The sequence below is a fragment of the Ambystoma mexicanum genome, chromosome 11 (genome assembly GCF_040938575.1).
Source record: "Ambystoma mexicanum isolate Mex_15411 chromosome 11, UKY_AmexF1_1, whole genome shotgun sequence".
Lineage (NCBI taxonomy): Eukaryota > Metazoa > Chordata > Amphibia > Caudata > Ambystomatidae > Ambystoma > Ambystoma mexicanum.
In genome coordinates this window covers 226,077,495-226,093,550 of record NC_090934.1, presented here as the reverse complement: position 1 = coordinate 226,093,550, position 16,056 = coordinate 226,077,495, and the positions used below count along the sequence as shown (strand labels likewise).

General features: G+C 44.2%; 1 protein-coding gene across 2 annotated transcripts in view; it reads left to right on the top strand.

Annotated features, from left to right (window-relative positions):
- WASF2 (WASP family member 2) overlaps nucleotides 1–16,056 on the top strand; it is a 586,462-nt gene that overhangs the window by 468,419 nt on the left and 101,987 nt on the right. For both annotated transcript variants that reach the window (XM_069622904.1, XM_069622905.1), the window contains 2 exons: nucleotides 2,526–2,656; nucleotides 4,335–4,490. In XM_069622904.1, the coding sequence (XP_069479005.1) occupies nucleotides 2,526–2,656; nucleotides 4,335–4,490 (287 nt within the window). The remainder of the gene's footprint in view (nucleotides 1–2,525; nucleotides 2,657–4,334; nucleotides 4,491–16,056) is intronic.

Genomic DNA, 16,056 nt, shown 5'->3' with positions numbered 1-16,056 from the left:
ATTTGCAAACTAGTTAGAACGAGATGCATTTACAATTCGCAGACTGAATACAGTCACCTGAGGCTATGCACAACCCAATGCATATTTGTAGTTTAAAACGCAATTTGTGCCGGTATCACATGCGCTTGGCCTAGTTAATAGATATCAAATTCTTGTCACGTGGAATAAGTAAATAAGCATAAGATATTAGCTGTGTCAATTTGTTTTATGGGGCATTATGCAGTCATGCCCTCATGAATTGCCAACACGTGTTTCGACCTACCCAGTCTTTTTCAAGGCAAATGTTTTCTCCAAGTATGCAAACAATATGGGAATGTGTAATGAATTGTCAATTCACATCCAAGAATAGACAACAATCATAATAAGTTAGAAAAATTATGCAATTGTCATCCAATTTTAGTAGGAAACAAAACGAGAAATGCAATTGATGGTGAAAAAATTGATCCACTGAAGAGGGGCACATGGGGTAAGGCGGAGGGAGAAATTAGAAGAGAAATGAAAGAATGAAAAGTTTTGGCTGATTGGTCATCAATTAAATGATTTGCATCATATCCTGGAACTATGTACTACCAATCATGGCTCGTCCTCTATGCAGAAGTGAAGTATTGTTCAGATTATTTCACAAGATGTATCGATCACCAGTTAGATAGTTAGACATTCAACAGGTTATAAGTACTCTTGGTGTTACCTGTCACGATTCTTCATAGATAATTGTTTAAATTATTGCATAGTGTATACTGCGCCAAATACTTTGTCATTGCTACATTTACTTTGACTTGCTACTTGTCCATTTACTAGAAAATAACAGCATAGGATGACTAATTTCCTGCATAGGATGACAAATTTCCTACAGACACCATACATTTCACCCGGGACATTGAATGTCCACGTTCCTCAGAGCAGGATTTGCCAGACTAATTATGTGATAGTATCCACAGTCCTTTCGAACCCCATTTAGGTAGCCACTTACTCTTAAATTTGACTGGTGTACTGCCTTGTTGCATGACCAGTATGCAAGTGATTGCATAGGGGATAAGCCTCAGTGGTTCTAAAAGTGAAAAATATACGGTTTATGAAAAGATCATAATTTGTGTCTAGTTGACTCCCCCTGAAATTATATGGTGGAATTTTCTTACTTAGAAAATGAACAAGTAGGTTTGGTACAGATGTCCTGGATTCTAGATGTACGTGATAATCCTACAGAAAAAAGTAAATGCAAATGGTTTTTGCTGCGTCAGTGTTTGTTTATGGTGCAATGTTGAGGTTAGTATGGAAATGGCTTTACCTTGCATAAAGCTAATGTGTGAAATCCTCGGTTGGCATCTCCTTGATAGTGGCCTCTGCCTTTGTCCAGCTTCTGTCTGCATGCCAGCACACACGCCATTTTTCAAGCGCCTTAAATGAGGTAAATATCACAGAAATGTAGATGTTACATGTCCAGCTTTACGGCAGTGCTCCGTCATCAAATGTCTGGTGTCATGTAATGAGGCTGGCTTTTTATGAATAGGCAAATACATGCACGATGGGCGTAGGAGTTTCATGAATTACTTTAAAAAAAATATTTTGAGAGCTCTAATGCAATAAGAAATGTAAATAAATTGGATAGCAGAGGGGATCACAATCTATTGACGCGGTTTCTAAACAGAGACATGGCCATGCGCGATAAGATACTTTTGATGAGTAAGATAAGAGTTCTGAAGCAGTATGGAATGTTTGGATAAATTGGATTGCACGAAAGATATTAAACAGATTACAACTAGTAATCGTTCAAGCATTGGGGTGGAGGACAGTCAAACATAATGAAAGTGCCGGATTTACTTATCAATGTTTTGCTCCATGGTGGTCCCTTTGCGTTGTTTGCCATATTAATAAAACCTCTCTGAGGTCCTGTGAAAGGACAAAAAATAAAGGGAATAAACGACCGAAAGGCAAATTCCTCAAAGCCAGTTGACAGTTTGCTTAACAAATATATGTAATGAAGATGAAATTGAAGATTTTAATTTTTCAATGAAGCCATCGGTCAACTAGTTTCAACAACATTTCAATTGTTTTAAACCCTGCCCTTTGCATGACCGGCGAGAACGCGTGTCAATTGATCATCCTGTTGTTTCTTTTTCAAATGTAGGATGACCCCCTTAAGTACACCCTGACAAAATGTTATTACAATTGAAATACTAATGCCACTAGACATATTACATGTTATTATGTATTTTAGTCCTTTTTCCATAAAGAAGGGAATGACGGCAGTGCATAGCATGTAATGGGAGTACCTAGGAATATAATATCAATATCTGTTTTTATGTGGGCAGTACCATGCATGTAGTTGGAGTACCTGGGCACATATTTTGGCAAAACTGACCTTTTTGTGGGAGTACTTGTGAATGCTTGTATGGGTGCGTTTCTGGAAGTGTTCCCTTGTATATGTTTTATGTGCCTCGGTCTTGTGTGTGCATTGTGCCTGCACCATAGCAAAGCCTTTCCTACTGACATTGCCAATGCTATTTTTGTCCTACTTTGTGCATTAGAAAGAGAAGAAAGATAACCCGAATCGCGGAAATATTAATCCACGGAAGATTCGCACACGGAAAGAAGAATGGGAGAAGCTGAAGATGGGCAAGGAGTTTGTGGAACCAAAGGAGAAGAATGCCCCTCCCGGGTATGTCAGTTTGCAGCTCTGTGGGTTGTGCATGAAGGTTTAAGCTCTTGTCACTGTGCAATAGTTGGGTATGTCATTGCAGCAGCAGGAGTAAGAGACTGCAGTAGGTGTAGCCATGGTCTCCATTTTCATTTTCACCCTTCATGTGTGTTCAATGCTTTATTTAAAGACACTGATCCACGTGGTTTACAATAACCACATGGTCCCATATCACCTTTGTATGCAATAATTAGGTTCTTCAAATTCCCAGATCTTCCTTGGTCGACTCGTAATTGACATTTCTGGATCTCCGCTGTGTGGTCAGTAATGTTATGACTTAATTCACCATGATCTCCCCTTTCTGTGGTTATTAATGCTCTGCTATTTCTGGCTTTCCTCTGTGTTCAACGTTATTGTCTTGTGCGTTTGTATGTGTTAATGTAATTCTATTGCTTGCTCTTACTGCTGTGCGTTTAATTCACAACTTGCATTCTAGACACACTCCTCTCTAGGGCTCACTTTTTATGTGGTTAATGCTGCCTCTCCCCTTTATGTAGCATTTATGCTGTCACACCATTGTCTTTACCACCTCTTTTTTTCAGTGTAGTGTCCTCACGCTCCTTGACCTCACACACTACCCTCATGACCACAGATATTTGTGTGCCGCTTTGTCTAGAGACACTTTTCCATGACCGGCCCCTTCTCGTGGAGATCCACTATACACTCAGTACAAGGTGCATGATCTAAAGATCCCAGGAATATTCTCACTCTTCCTTTCCAGTTAAAAATGGGTTACTTATCTTGGAAGTCACTGCCTTGAAGTTTCAGTACCCATCCTCGAATAAAGGAAAGGGAGTGGGGAAATATGATATTGGACAATATTGTGTGGGAAATTAACAATACAGACCCTGGGCCAGCCAATGAAGTCCTTTACACAATTATCGAGTAAACCTTCGCCATATGGTCTTTTGTTCTTTCAATGTGGAATCAAAATAATTTTACAACCAGAACATGGTTTAAGACTCTTTGGAATTATTACTGTGTCCTGAGCTTAATAGTTAAAGTACTTTTTAATAGTGTCTGCTGCTTAAAGGGTATGTAAAGAGTTTATTATTTTTGTGGTTGATGTAGGGGCAAACATATTATCTGAAGCTGGCAGTCATAGTCCCTCAGAAATTTCTTACCTTAACTTGATCTATTGCTGAGTTCTGTTTCTCATCAATGCCTTTGATTTCAGCCTTTTCTTTACTGCGCTCGTTGAGGGAGCGGATGAGAAGGTGGCCTTGCCTAATTTAAGGGGGGCTTTTCCTTTCTAAGCTAGGGAATGCGTCCTGAGCATTAAAAAGTACCACCATGTTCTTGTGCTGCTCTGGTTCAAAGATGTCACAGCTACCCAATTGTTGCTTCATGACATGTTAGACAATCTGTGTGCCCTTCATGCTGTGTTTAAACTAATCATGATAGTTCTTGCCTTGGAAGGAAGTCTGGTCGATGGGGGTATATTACGTTCTTACCCTCCTCCCCCCTCCATCTACCTTCCCATGACACTCCTCTGCATTTTATGATTGATTGACCTCGCATTCCTGGTCCTTACTGATTATTAAAGCCTGGGAATCCCTTGCTGTCTCTTCTCTGCATGTCCTCCACCCATGGCTGGCTTGAATTTGCTAATGGTAGATATGCTCTATTGTGACTACAGGCACCCTTCAGGCCTGGTGTACCAGAATGGATCGGTGAGCTCCGGTGACAGCATGGACATGGGTCTCTATCCACCACCACCATCGTATGAACCAGCATCACCCGGCACACCAGCTCTTCCAGAGGATGCTCTGCCACCACCGCCCATGGAGTTTGGGTAAAGTTCATTCACTTAATCTATACGAGTGAAAATGCTGTGGGAATGCCATACTCTAATGGCTTTTTAACTAGATTGCTGTATATACATATATACATCCTGTCCCAATTTTATGGTTTCTAGATTAGGGTCTATTGCCCCAGGAATGGACTTGTAGTGGTGCCACTCTGAAGCAGTGGATCTGACAAAATGATTTAGGGCTCATAGCACTTGGTGGAAGGTGGCCAGAGTGGTTGCATGTTTTTCAACCATTCCTGTGAATTTACCTTTCTTTTTAGATTACCAAGTGGCCTGTCTGCCAACACGGGTCACTGCATGGAACTAAATAGTCATGCTATTGAGTCCTATCCATTTTCCTCCAAATGTGTCAGATGTGGTTCCTGAGTAAGGGAAGGGACAAAGCATGATGCAGAGCAGCATTTTAGACGCTAAATAGAAAGATGCTGGTATGCAGGTGCTCTCGCGCGTCTTAGTTACTTAACTCGTCTATGACCCTGGCCCAAACTGCCAGTCCTTTTCTCCAAGCAGACGGACGGGACCATGGGATGACCCACTGCACGTTATTTTTGTCCACTCGCTCTTACATTCTTTATTTCTCCTCCCTTGGGTCTTTGCCATAGTGACCTGGGTTTACATGCTACGCTTCCAACATCGAGGCTTTTGCACAGTCAAGCTTGCATACCTTTTGCCTGCAGTTTGGAACAATTTTGGCCCAAAAGTTGTCTGTGTTGCATGTCATTTTGTAAGTTGCAACGCTGGCATGAAGTTTTCCACTGACACCTGCCAAAGGAATTTAAGTAATTGATCAGCCACAAGAGGTTAAGTCTCAACCTTTATTTACATAGGCACCTCAATGTGTGACTCATACGCAACTCTCCAAAACAGGGTGGAGCATTTACCACTGCTTTTACTGAGGGTCTGCCATGACCTAATGCTGAGCAATCCCGAGATCCTGCCCTGATGGCCTCCCACCAGCCTTTGGGCTGAGGTAGCCGACAGATCTTATGCTACATAATATACAAAAACTGAAGGTTGACCAGAGACCAAAGGATTCTGACCAATCACTTTCAAGAACAGTTTGATTGGAAACAAAAAAAACATATTTTCATAAGCACAAGCTACAAGTATTGCATAATAATGCACCCAGAACTGCCCTAAACATCCTGCGCTCCAATCATATTTCATAAAAAATCATATTTCACAAATCCGACGTAACACTAACTGGCTCCCTATCCAAGATAGGATCACCTTCATAACGCTCATGATTACTCACAAGTGCCTAAATAATTCAGCCGCTGAGTATCTGACGGACACATTTGCCAGGAATGAATCCACTAGACCCACCAGAGCGAGCAATGCCCTCTGTCTCAACATCCCTAAATTCAAACTCCTCAAAGCACGAGGCACCAGCTTTCCGGTGCTTGCGGACAAGGCCTGGAACAAGCTACCACCTGCACTCAGGACAGACCCCATGTTCCTATCATTCCGGAACAAAGTAAAAAACCTGGCTGTTCTCACAAACCAAGTAATTACCATGCACTATCTTGACTCCAGGACCGCTCTACCGACTGACCATGCCCACAGCTTAAGTATGCCCCACCTACTAGCCGCCTGAGGGTTTGCCACTACTTTTCTAAGCTATGTATATCGTGAACAAATGTACCTATTGTATTTCTTGTTATTTTTGTATATTTATGTACATTACTGCTAGGCCATAAATACAGCATATGGAAACTAAGGCACAATAACCATATACTCTAGTGACACGACAGACACGAGGTTCGATTTCCAAATAAGTCTGGTTTACTTCAAAGTATTCTCAGTCAGCCGACTGGGGTCTCAACATCTTGCAACGTGTGTTCCCAGACATCGTGAGACGCAAGAGAGCGACCAACGCTCAAGCAGCCATATATATACATAACGTGCAATCTTTTTGAAGGCAATTCAATCCGCCCATAAATGTATCGTTCAGGCTAGGGTTCGGTGATTGACAATCATGACACATTATGACAAATCTCTATTCAGTCTAAATATAGTTATTCTACCAATAGTAGCAGAGACAGCTTTCTGTTATGGGGAACATAGAGCTCTTAGTTCGGCAAGGATATCGTGTTCGTAGGAGAGAAACATTTCTTAGCACATTATCTGTGTCTCGATTCATGAACTAAGGGTCAGACTGTTCTGAAACAGAAAAATACCAGTCTCCGCGAAGGAGTACCGCTAAAAGAATATAATTCATGCTTTAACTGCCTTTTACTACAGCGTTTGCAAGACAGTCCGGCACCTGGACTGTTAATTGGATGCGGATCCTGCTCGCCTTCAAGGACTTCATGAGGGAGGAAAACAATGTATTTCTGTATCGTTTAACATTCCGGTCTTTGTTAGTCTTTCAGCATTCATGTCGTGGCCTTGTACTGTGTGTGAGTTCAAAGCATAGAATACATTTTGCAAAGTGTTTTGACAGAAAGGACAAAAGCAAATGGCTCACATTTTGCAAAATGGACGCCCTCTGGTTACATTGACGATTCTGCGTTTGCGATGTTTGTCACATGATGCGATTGGTTTATGGCCAACATACTATACATACTATAGGGTCGTTTCTGGTCTAACATTACCACATCTATTACTGTAAATATTGTATCTTACTTTATTGTCGTAACCTTGATGTACCCTAAGAAAGCGCCCAGATACCCTTGGGTTTGGTGCGCTATATAAGCGAATAAAACAAACCAATATGGTTACGTTCAGTTTTGTGAGAGGTAGGTGATTTTTCCTTTTTTCCCCCAATAGGACATGCGTGGTCGGGTTGGAAGAGGGTAGGAAAGCTGAATGGGAAGACAGAAAGGCATACATTTCTGAAAAGTAGACAAAATTCCAGGGTTAGAAAGGGGTCATTTGCACCGGTCAGGCAATAACTATCTAGGTAAAATTCCCATAGTTTGGGGAAAATGACAGGAAAAAAAAGGTATGTGCTGGACATGTTTGGACCTGTAAGTTAATGGCTTCTGTGAATATTGAGAAAAGCAATGCACTGCTACATTCCCCCTGAGTTAGGAAATTACGTAAAATGTGTGATGTTTCACAAAACGAGCACTACCACAAGCCAAAAACTGAGCCATGATACACAGGATGTTTATGCTGACAGCCTAAACAGACGTACTTAGCATGTGAAAATGAGGCAAATAAATGTGGTTAGGAACTGCAAGCGTACATTTTTTTGGAAGAGCCAGGCAGACCTTTTGAAGTATAGATGACTTGTGCAGGTTACAAAGCGTACCTTGCCTAAAGCAGCGACTAAATGTAGGTTACATTTGGGAAATGAAAGGGTTGTGTAACAAAGTGCAGTAGCAAATGTATGAAAACTGTGAGAAAACAACCAATCTCTTACCTTCCCACAACCCCACAGGTGTCCCGACATAAAGGGCACCCCATGTGTGGGTGCACCTACCTGGGCGCAAAGGGAAAAGGCTAAACGACTGGTATCCTAAAGGGTTTGGGGAGAGGGAATGTTTAAGATTCTGGTCTTGTGGACAACCTACAGATTTGGGCCGGGGGCGGCACAGCCAGCAAAGAAAATGGGGAACATGCGTTTCTGAAAAGAAGACACCCAGGGGAATCCACAGAGGTCTGACTTGCATGAATGACCCTTGAATGTATTACCCACAGGGCCTGGCAAAGTCAACCATTAGCCAGACTTCGCATGCATGGGTGTCGTGTCCTCACCTGGGCAAAAACGGGTAAATCATTTGTATTCCAAGTGCTCTGGAAATAAAAAAATCATTGTGCAGTACCCACTGCTGTCCTGTTTTTCCACTTCAAGCCCTTTCACAGGACCCTTTGCTCACGCTCCTCATACATACAGTTCACAGTGCAATAGGACTAACAGGGTTGGGTTTAGCACAAGAAAAAAAGATCTTGTGAGCAGTAAAGTCACATCAAGGCACTAAACGCTTTACTGGCCATTCATACACCTTTCGTGTCTGCAGTCACTAGCTAGGTAATAACACAGGGTGCCTGGCTAGGTCCTGATATGCCCAGGAGGGTGAACGTATATTCAAGCAAAAAATCAGGATGTGAGATCCACAGTTATGAGATTGGGGATAATTTTAGTTTAATCTGATTTTTGGGTGATGATACATATATCAATTGTTAGCATAATAACAGACAGACAGTTGTACTTTTGTACTTCCCGCATGGTCGAAGACTCTCAGAAGCCCTTACCGCCGTACCTCTTGTCGGCTCACGATACCCCACGGACAGTGTTTCATCCCTTTACCTCCATCCTGAAGAAGGCCATCCCAGTCACCTACGTCCAGTCTTCGTACCCTGTGGCCGAAACACTACAGTGTCGATCTATGACACAACTCCACCCCTTGCATACTTGTACACACCTGTTGTGTTTTCTTTCCCTATGACAATACCCATGGACCAACTGAGGTCCTGGGCTGCATTCACTCTTGTGTTGTAAACCCTTGTTAACTGTGTATCCAAGAGATCTTGCACCATCAGAAGGCTTGCACCCTCCACACTCTTGAGGGTGGTACCCCTACATGTTAATATGCTAACAATTGATATATTATATGTATCATCACCAAAATTCAGAGATTAAACTAAAATTATCCCTAATCTCATAGATTTGGGTCTCCCATCCTGAGTTTCTGTTTGAATATGCAGTCACTAGCCATCCATTTCAGCAGTCGCTGCACTATCGAATCACTAGCTCCACAGCAACCGTATCTGCACACTTATAGCAACTGGACATCCACTCACATGGCAACCTCGTCTCCAGGTGATCTCTTTCACACCAACTTCATGTACTTGCATATCAACTCTGCCTGTATTCAAATGTCACATGGCACCAAGCGCACCTACCTGCACACTCCTACATCTGCTCATATGGCAACCTCATCTCCAGGCGATATCTTTCACACCAAATTAAAGTACTTGCATATCAAGTATGCCTGCATTCAACGGTGATGTTGCACCATACACACAATAAATACACATCAACTGACATGCTAATCATTTCTCCTGTTATGTCAAAGGGTATTCACAGCAATCACATCTGCATGTACAACACAGCTTTACCTGACTCACGCACCAATCCACATCTAAGTCATTCTAAAAGACATTTCAGTCATACAAAACATGACCTTTACTGTAGTAAAAGAAAATCATGGCAGTGTGGTATGAGTTATACAACACACCGCCACCATATAGGTGGTATCCAGTTACCATTTTCATTACACTTAGCCCTCAAGGGAGGGAGCCAAACTGGTGTTCACACACTTTGAAAGACGCCTTGAGTGGAGGGAACCGGAATGGTGTTCCCGTCTTGTCCAAGTCACGCCTCGAGTGGAGGGAGCTGGACTAGCATTGCTTGGTAAGGCACGCCACAGTGAAGTGAGTCGAAATGGTGTTTTATTCTTATTGAAGGTACGCCTCCAGTGCAGGGAGCTGGAGTGGAGTTCCTTTCTAAGGCATGCACAAATTCAGAGCCTATGGGTCCCTTTTGAGGAATGATAGGCATTCCAGGAAATCACTCAATCTCCCAATACTTTTTTTAATGATTCATACAAAAGAAGACAAGGTTGTAGGCAGAGGGCTGGCATGGAAGGGTATTGGGCACAGTACACCCGAGTATCCCGCCTCCTTCCCTGTTTTGTACACACCGTACAGTTTCTGTATGGTTGTGACTTCAAGGGTGTGGCAGGAACATAATTGACAGTGTCGTCCTTTCAATCTGGCCACATCTACTTCTGGAAAGTAGGGAGTTGGTACATGGACAGTGGTGAGCGATTTTATAACTTTTTTCAAAGTTAAAAAATGTGTGTGTTTTGTGGAGCAGCAGCACTGTATACAACATAATCATTGTATGTAGCTACATGCATAATGTGTACTGGCAACTTCTTGTACCACATGCGAGACTTGCATACTGCATGGTATGGTTCAAGCAATTGGTTTGTTTGATCTACTCCACCCATGTACTTGTTGTAGTTCAGAATACACTTGGGATTCTGCATTTGCTGAGCCTGCCCCTGCACAGTGACAAGTGAAGTACTTTCATCATGAAAAGCACTTCGCATGTGCACATCCCTTCCGTCACAGAATATTACTGCCAACAGTTCTTCACTCTGCAATGCCATACATGCTCCCTTGTCCAGCTTTTTACAAAACAAGTTGTCTGGGGAAGCCTTTGCGGTTACTGCTGATTGTACCGTATGCCAGTGTGCCCACATTGTACAATTCCTCGAAGAATGGTATTTCTGTGTAGAAATTATCCACATACAAATGGTGACCCTTGTGGAACAATTGTGGAGCAAGATCCCAAACAATCTTCTCACGTATCTCTAGATGGGCTGTGCAGCCCGAAGTGTTTATGCTAGTCTTTTCCTTTGTAGACTCTCGTGTTGTAGGCATACCCAGTGGTACTTTCACACATGTAATCCTTGAACCCATATCGTGCTCTCTTGCTCGGAATATACTGCTTGAAAAGTAGCTGACCTTTGAACAATAGCCAACCTTTGAACAATACCAATAATTCATCAATGGATATGTTCTGGCTAGGAACATTACACCTCTTGAAATCGCTGAGTAAAGTGCTTGAGAAATGGTTGACTTTTGACTAGCCTATAAAAATGTGGGTCAGTTCTGGGTAATGATACCGAGTTGTCATTGAAATGCAACATATGTTGTAGTGCTAGGAAACAATCTCTACTCATTATTGCTGGAAATAAGGGCCTGTAAATACAGCTTCAGTAGTCCAGAACAGTGAGATAGATGGCTTCCGCACTATTCCCATGAGCAGAGTGAGACCCAGAAATGTTCTCATCTCAACTTTTGTAATTGGAACCCAACAGTGTGCTCTGAAATGGGGTTTCAGAATGGCACCCCGTGCCTTCAAGAACTGTTCAGCATACAGATTGGTTTGCTCACCCACGTCTGAAATGAACCCATCAGCACAAAAAGGTTGAAAAAGTCAATAGGATCAAAATCATCTATATTATCTGTGTGCCCTGATATTCCAGTGAAAGGTGGCACAACAGACTGAGCCATTGCTGGAGGCACCCAGTCCGACTCATCAGCCATGTCATGACCTGGCACATTCCTCGCGCCTCCTGCATGCTCCCCCAACCTTGTAGGTAAACTTTGTGTGGGAAGTGTCAAACAAGGTGCATGTACCCCTTCATTCTCTTTCTCATCAGATGAGGAGTGGGAACTAGTCTGAACCGAAAACTCCCGAATCAACTGCATGCTCACCCTCCGAAGGAGATTCTGTTTCAGATTATACATCCGGTTCTATGCCTTGCTCTGACCCAGACTGCACCAGTAAGACAAAAAACACCTCACCAGACATCTGACGTGAAGCCATGACTACTGTCCTGATCTAAACCTTTACTGCCCAAAGAACATATAAAGACGGAAAAACCAAGTACATTTGCTTTTCAAAGTATGAAAACTAGTATAGTAAGTGCTATTGAATGAAATGGACCTAGACCACACAATTACCCAAAATGTCCAGAATCTGCTCAAAAACAGTAGCAGCCCTTTAAAATGTAATGTACTCTCAACACGCTAAATGAAAAGGAGTACTTATTTGCTTGCACTCGCGTGAAATGCCAAGTAACAGCTCACTGCTTACTTACAAGTGGTTAGACTGCTACGGTACGATGTCCTTTCGTGTCCAGGCATTTCTATGCCTGCATTTTAAACGTGTACATAATAACGAAAAAGTTCATAGATTTGTTTTAAAAAATATTTTGGGGGGATGGGAAAGGGCAGATAAGGGGTTTTTGTTATTATATACACTTTTAAAATGCAGGCGTAGAAATGCCTGGCGATGAAAGGACATAGAACCAACAACACACCTGCACCGACAACAAAGAACAAAAAAATCGAAGCAAGAGGTCAACTTTACGTATATATTACACAAATACAAGTGTGGGGGAGAGGATAGAACCCACCCTGACAATTCCAAGACACCCACCGTGCATTGAACTTTCCACTCCCCCATGGTGTGCAGGTGGATGGCAAATGCAGGTGAGAAACGACATGGTAATGTATTTGTTATTGGGTGACGTGAAAAGGCAGAGGCGCACTGGACGTAGAGAGTGAAGATGAGAGTACATGGCACACCCTTCAAGACAATTGTGGGCACTTTCCCCAAAACCCCCTGCTCATTCACATAGGGTCGGGTGTGAAGGGGGAAGGTCACAAGCACAGAACTGCAAGGGCCAGCAAGTGCAATTAAGCTGCAAAATGTAGTGATGCTTTGCAAAGAAATAGGCAACACAGACATATTGAATACATTGACATTCCACCAAAACAAAGTACAATGCAGTTGCTAAGAAGTCATTCTCACTGTAAACATATTTAGTCACCGTTTCATTATCATGCCACATGACCCAGTAAGTCCATCAATTACCCCCCACCCCCCGCCTTCAAACATAACGTCTGGGCAAAGTTTATTATGTTTATTATGTCCTCAATGAAAACGTCCATGCCTCTCTTAGATAGGTGCACTCCGTCTCGGTGAACATTAGTTCACCTTTGATAAAGCCATGGTGAATTGTCTGAATTTTGTCATTGTCCTTAGTCTGTCTTGCCAGCTCACCATTAAGTTTCCTCACTGAGGAGTTGATGGCCTTTTCCTTCCCAGGAGTTCTTCAATCTCTCCTTGGAAACATTTGCGACGAAGCCACAACAGTGTTTGGGAACCTATGCGAAATCCACTCCAGTGCAGCCATCAGTAGCTCCCGTACCCCTATCCGTCCCATAGAAGCCATATCATTTCTTCCCAGATACACCACTATTAAAAATGGAGGTGGAACATCTCTTTTTGACTGAGCATCGCAGATGACTCTTCTGAGCTGGTTAAGGCACATCTCCCCCTGCACCAAACCAGTGCAATGACACACCATCCCTCAGAGACCCAGATGTGCTTAGGCCTGTGAAATGTGCTGCTGCCGTTCGGATGAAAGAGTGCCTGACAATCCATACAACCCTCATCCTCACTAGGAAATGGAAACATGAAAAACCAACATGAATAGGGCCGGACATACAGTTTATCCATTAGCACAGCAAGTGCATTAACACATGTCTCTTGCAACAATCCCAGACACACGCTTCCCCCCCAATGTCATAAGTATTTAATATGCGAGAGGACACTAGGTCATTATGTAATTGACACCTACTTTTTATGGAAAGAAGTAAAGGACACATTATGTCAGCGTGTGCCAATGTCACAGTTGTGCTGGCACAATTGTAATCGGTGAAGTTTTCTGTTTCTGCGGCCCACTGTTTTTACTACAAAGCGGTAAGGAGAGTTGCACATGCAACACTGTGATCCTGAGGTATCGGGGAAGGTAAATGGGAGAGAGATACTGCCAGAAAGGAAGACTAAGGCTCAGTGAGGTCTCCATGCCTAGCACTGCTTAGGGCACTGTACAATATGCATAATTCTCCCACAACCCACCCACTTGCCTTTTTTACAGCTCACACTACAGAACGCTCCTTACCACCATAAACTTCAAATAGTGCCCCAAGAGCTTCCTCCTCCAATAGCGGATCTCACCAGTGCAATCTGCCTCCTTCATTTCTACAACATCCCAAACACAAACAATGAAACTTTTCTATACTTTGCACACAGTTTGGCAGGGTGACTATTCTGACAAAGAAAATGAGCACCATAGCAAGTGTATTGTATGTCCTGACAAAATGTGTTCCAATCATCACAAATTGATACAATTTTGGATAGTTTGATTGTGAGAGCTTCGGCCAAAGCCCCAGGGCGGCCGGAGATGCTGTCCTTGCTTTGGGCACCTGTCTCCCATGTGGGTCGACTGTCCCCAAGTTCAGCGGCAGTCCCAGAGATCCCCGGCAGGGTCCCCATCCCTCCTCAGAGGGAAGAGCTGGAACGCCGCTGAACTTGAGGACGGTCAACCAACGAGTGAGACAGGCGCCCAAGCCCGGGGCCATCACCCCCGACAATCCTAGAGCACTGCCTGGTCTGCGTTACAGCTTTCCCCTCCAGGAACGAATAGGAACCCTGCTGTGGTTCCCTGGGACCGCTGCTAGACTTGGGGACGGTCGACCCACATGGGAGACAGGCGCCCAAGGCCCGGGACATCACCGCCAACTGTCCTGGACCTCTGGGTGGTAAACCGTCGTTTCATCGACAGTTGTTTTTATGACTCTTATTTTTTTTGACGAGTACATTTGCCGAAATAATTGATCGAAATTTTTGAGGGGGTGGGTTGGGAAAGGGCAGATAAGGGTTTGGGGGTGTCAGGCATAGTTAAAAAGTAAGTGGGGGTTTGGGCGCAGAACCCCACCGCCAAAAATAAATACAGGTTTTGATGACTTATTTTGGCAAACTGTATTCGTAAAAATACCAGTCGTAAAAATGACTGGCAATGAAATGACATAGAACCTTCTGGGTGGCCTGCATTATAGCTTTTCCCTCCAGGAAAGGATGGGGACCCTGCCGGGGTTCACTGGGACAGCCGCTGGACTTGGGAATGGTCTACCAACATGGGAGACGGGCACCAAAGGCCAGGGACATCACCCTCTTGACCATCCTGGACTTATGGCAGGCCTGCGTTACAGATTGTCCATCTGTGGATGGATGGCGACCCTACTGGGGCTCCCTAGGACCGCCGCTGCACTTGGGATGGTCGACCCACAGGGGGGAAAAAGGCACCCAAGGCTGGGCCCATCGCCCCAGACTGTCCTGGCCATCTGGGTGGCCTGCGTTGGTTTTCCTAACAGGGAGGGATGGGCACCCTGCCGGGGGTCCCTGGGACCACCACTGCACTTGGGTACTGTCGACCAACAAGGGAAACGGGAGCCTAAGGCCGTGACCATCACCCCTGACCATCCTGAAGCTCTGGCTAGGCTGCATTAAATCTCTTCACTCAGAGAAGGAATCGAGGACCCTGCTGGGGCTCCCTGGGACCGCCGCTGCACTTGGGCACTGTCGACCAACAAGCAAGACAGGTGCCCAAGCCCGGGGCCATCAACCCCGGCATCCTAGAGCTATGGCTGGGCTGCGTTACAACATTCCCATCCAGGAAGGAATGGGTACCCTGCCCGGGCTTCCTGGGACCACTGCTGAACTTGGGGACAGTCGACCTACATGAGAGATGGGCTCCCAAGGCCAGGGCCATCACCCCTGACCATCCTAGACGTCTGGCTGGGCAGCATTACACCTTTCCCCTCAAGGAAGGAATGGGTACCCTGCCCGGGCTCCCTGGGACCACTGCTGAACTTGGGGGCGATCAACCCACATGGGAGACAGGCTCCCAAAGCCATCACTCCCGACTGTCGTGGACCTCTGGATGGCCTATGTTACAGGTTTCCTCTCCAGAGAGGGATGGGGACCCTGCCGTGGCTCCTGCTGCTGGACTTGGAGATGGTCGCCCCAAATGGTGACTGTTCTAATAAAAGGGAAGGGCTCCATACCAAGTGTGCAGTGCATGCTCAGAAAAATGAAAGCCTGCATTACTAGCACAAACATGTTTCAGAAAGTGGTAGTCATTATGTTTACTAAAGTTTGTTTCATACA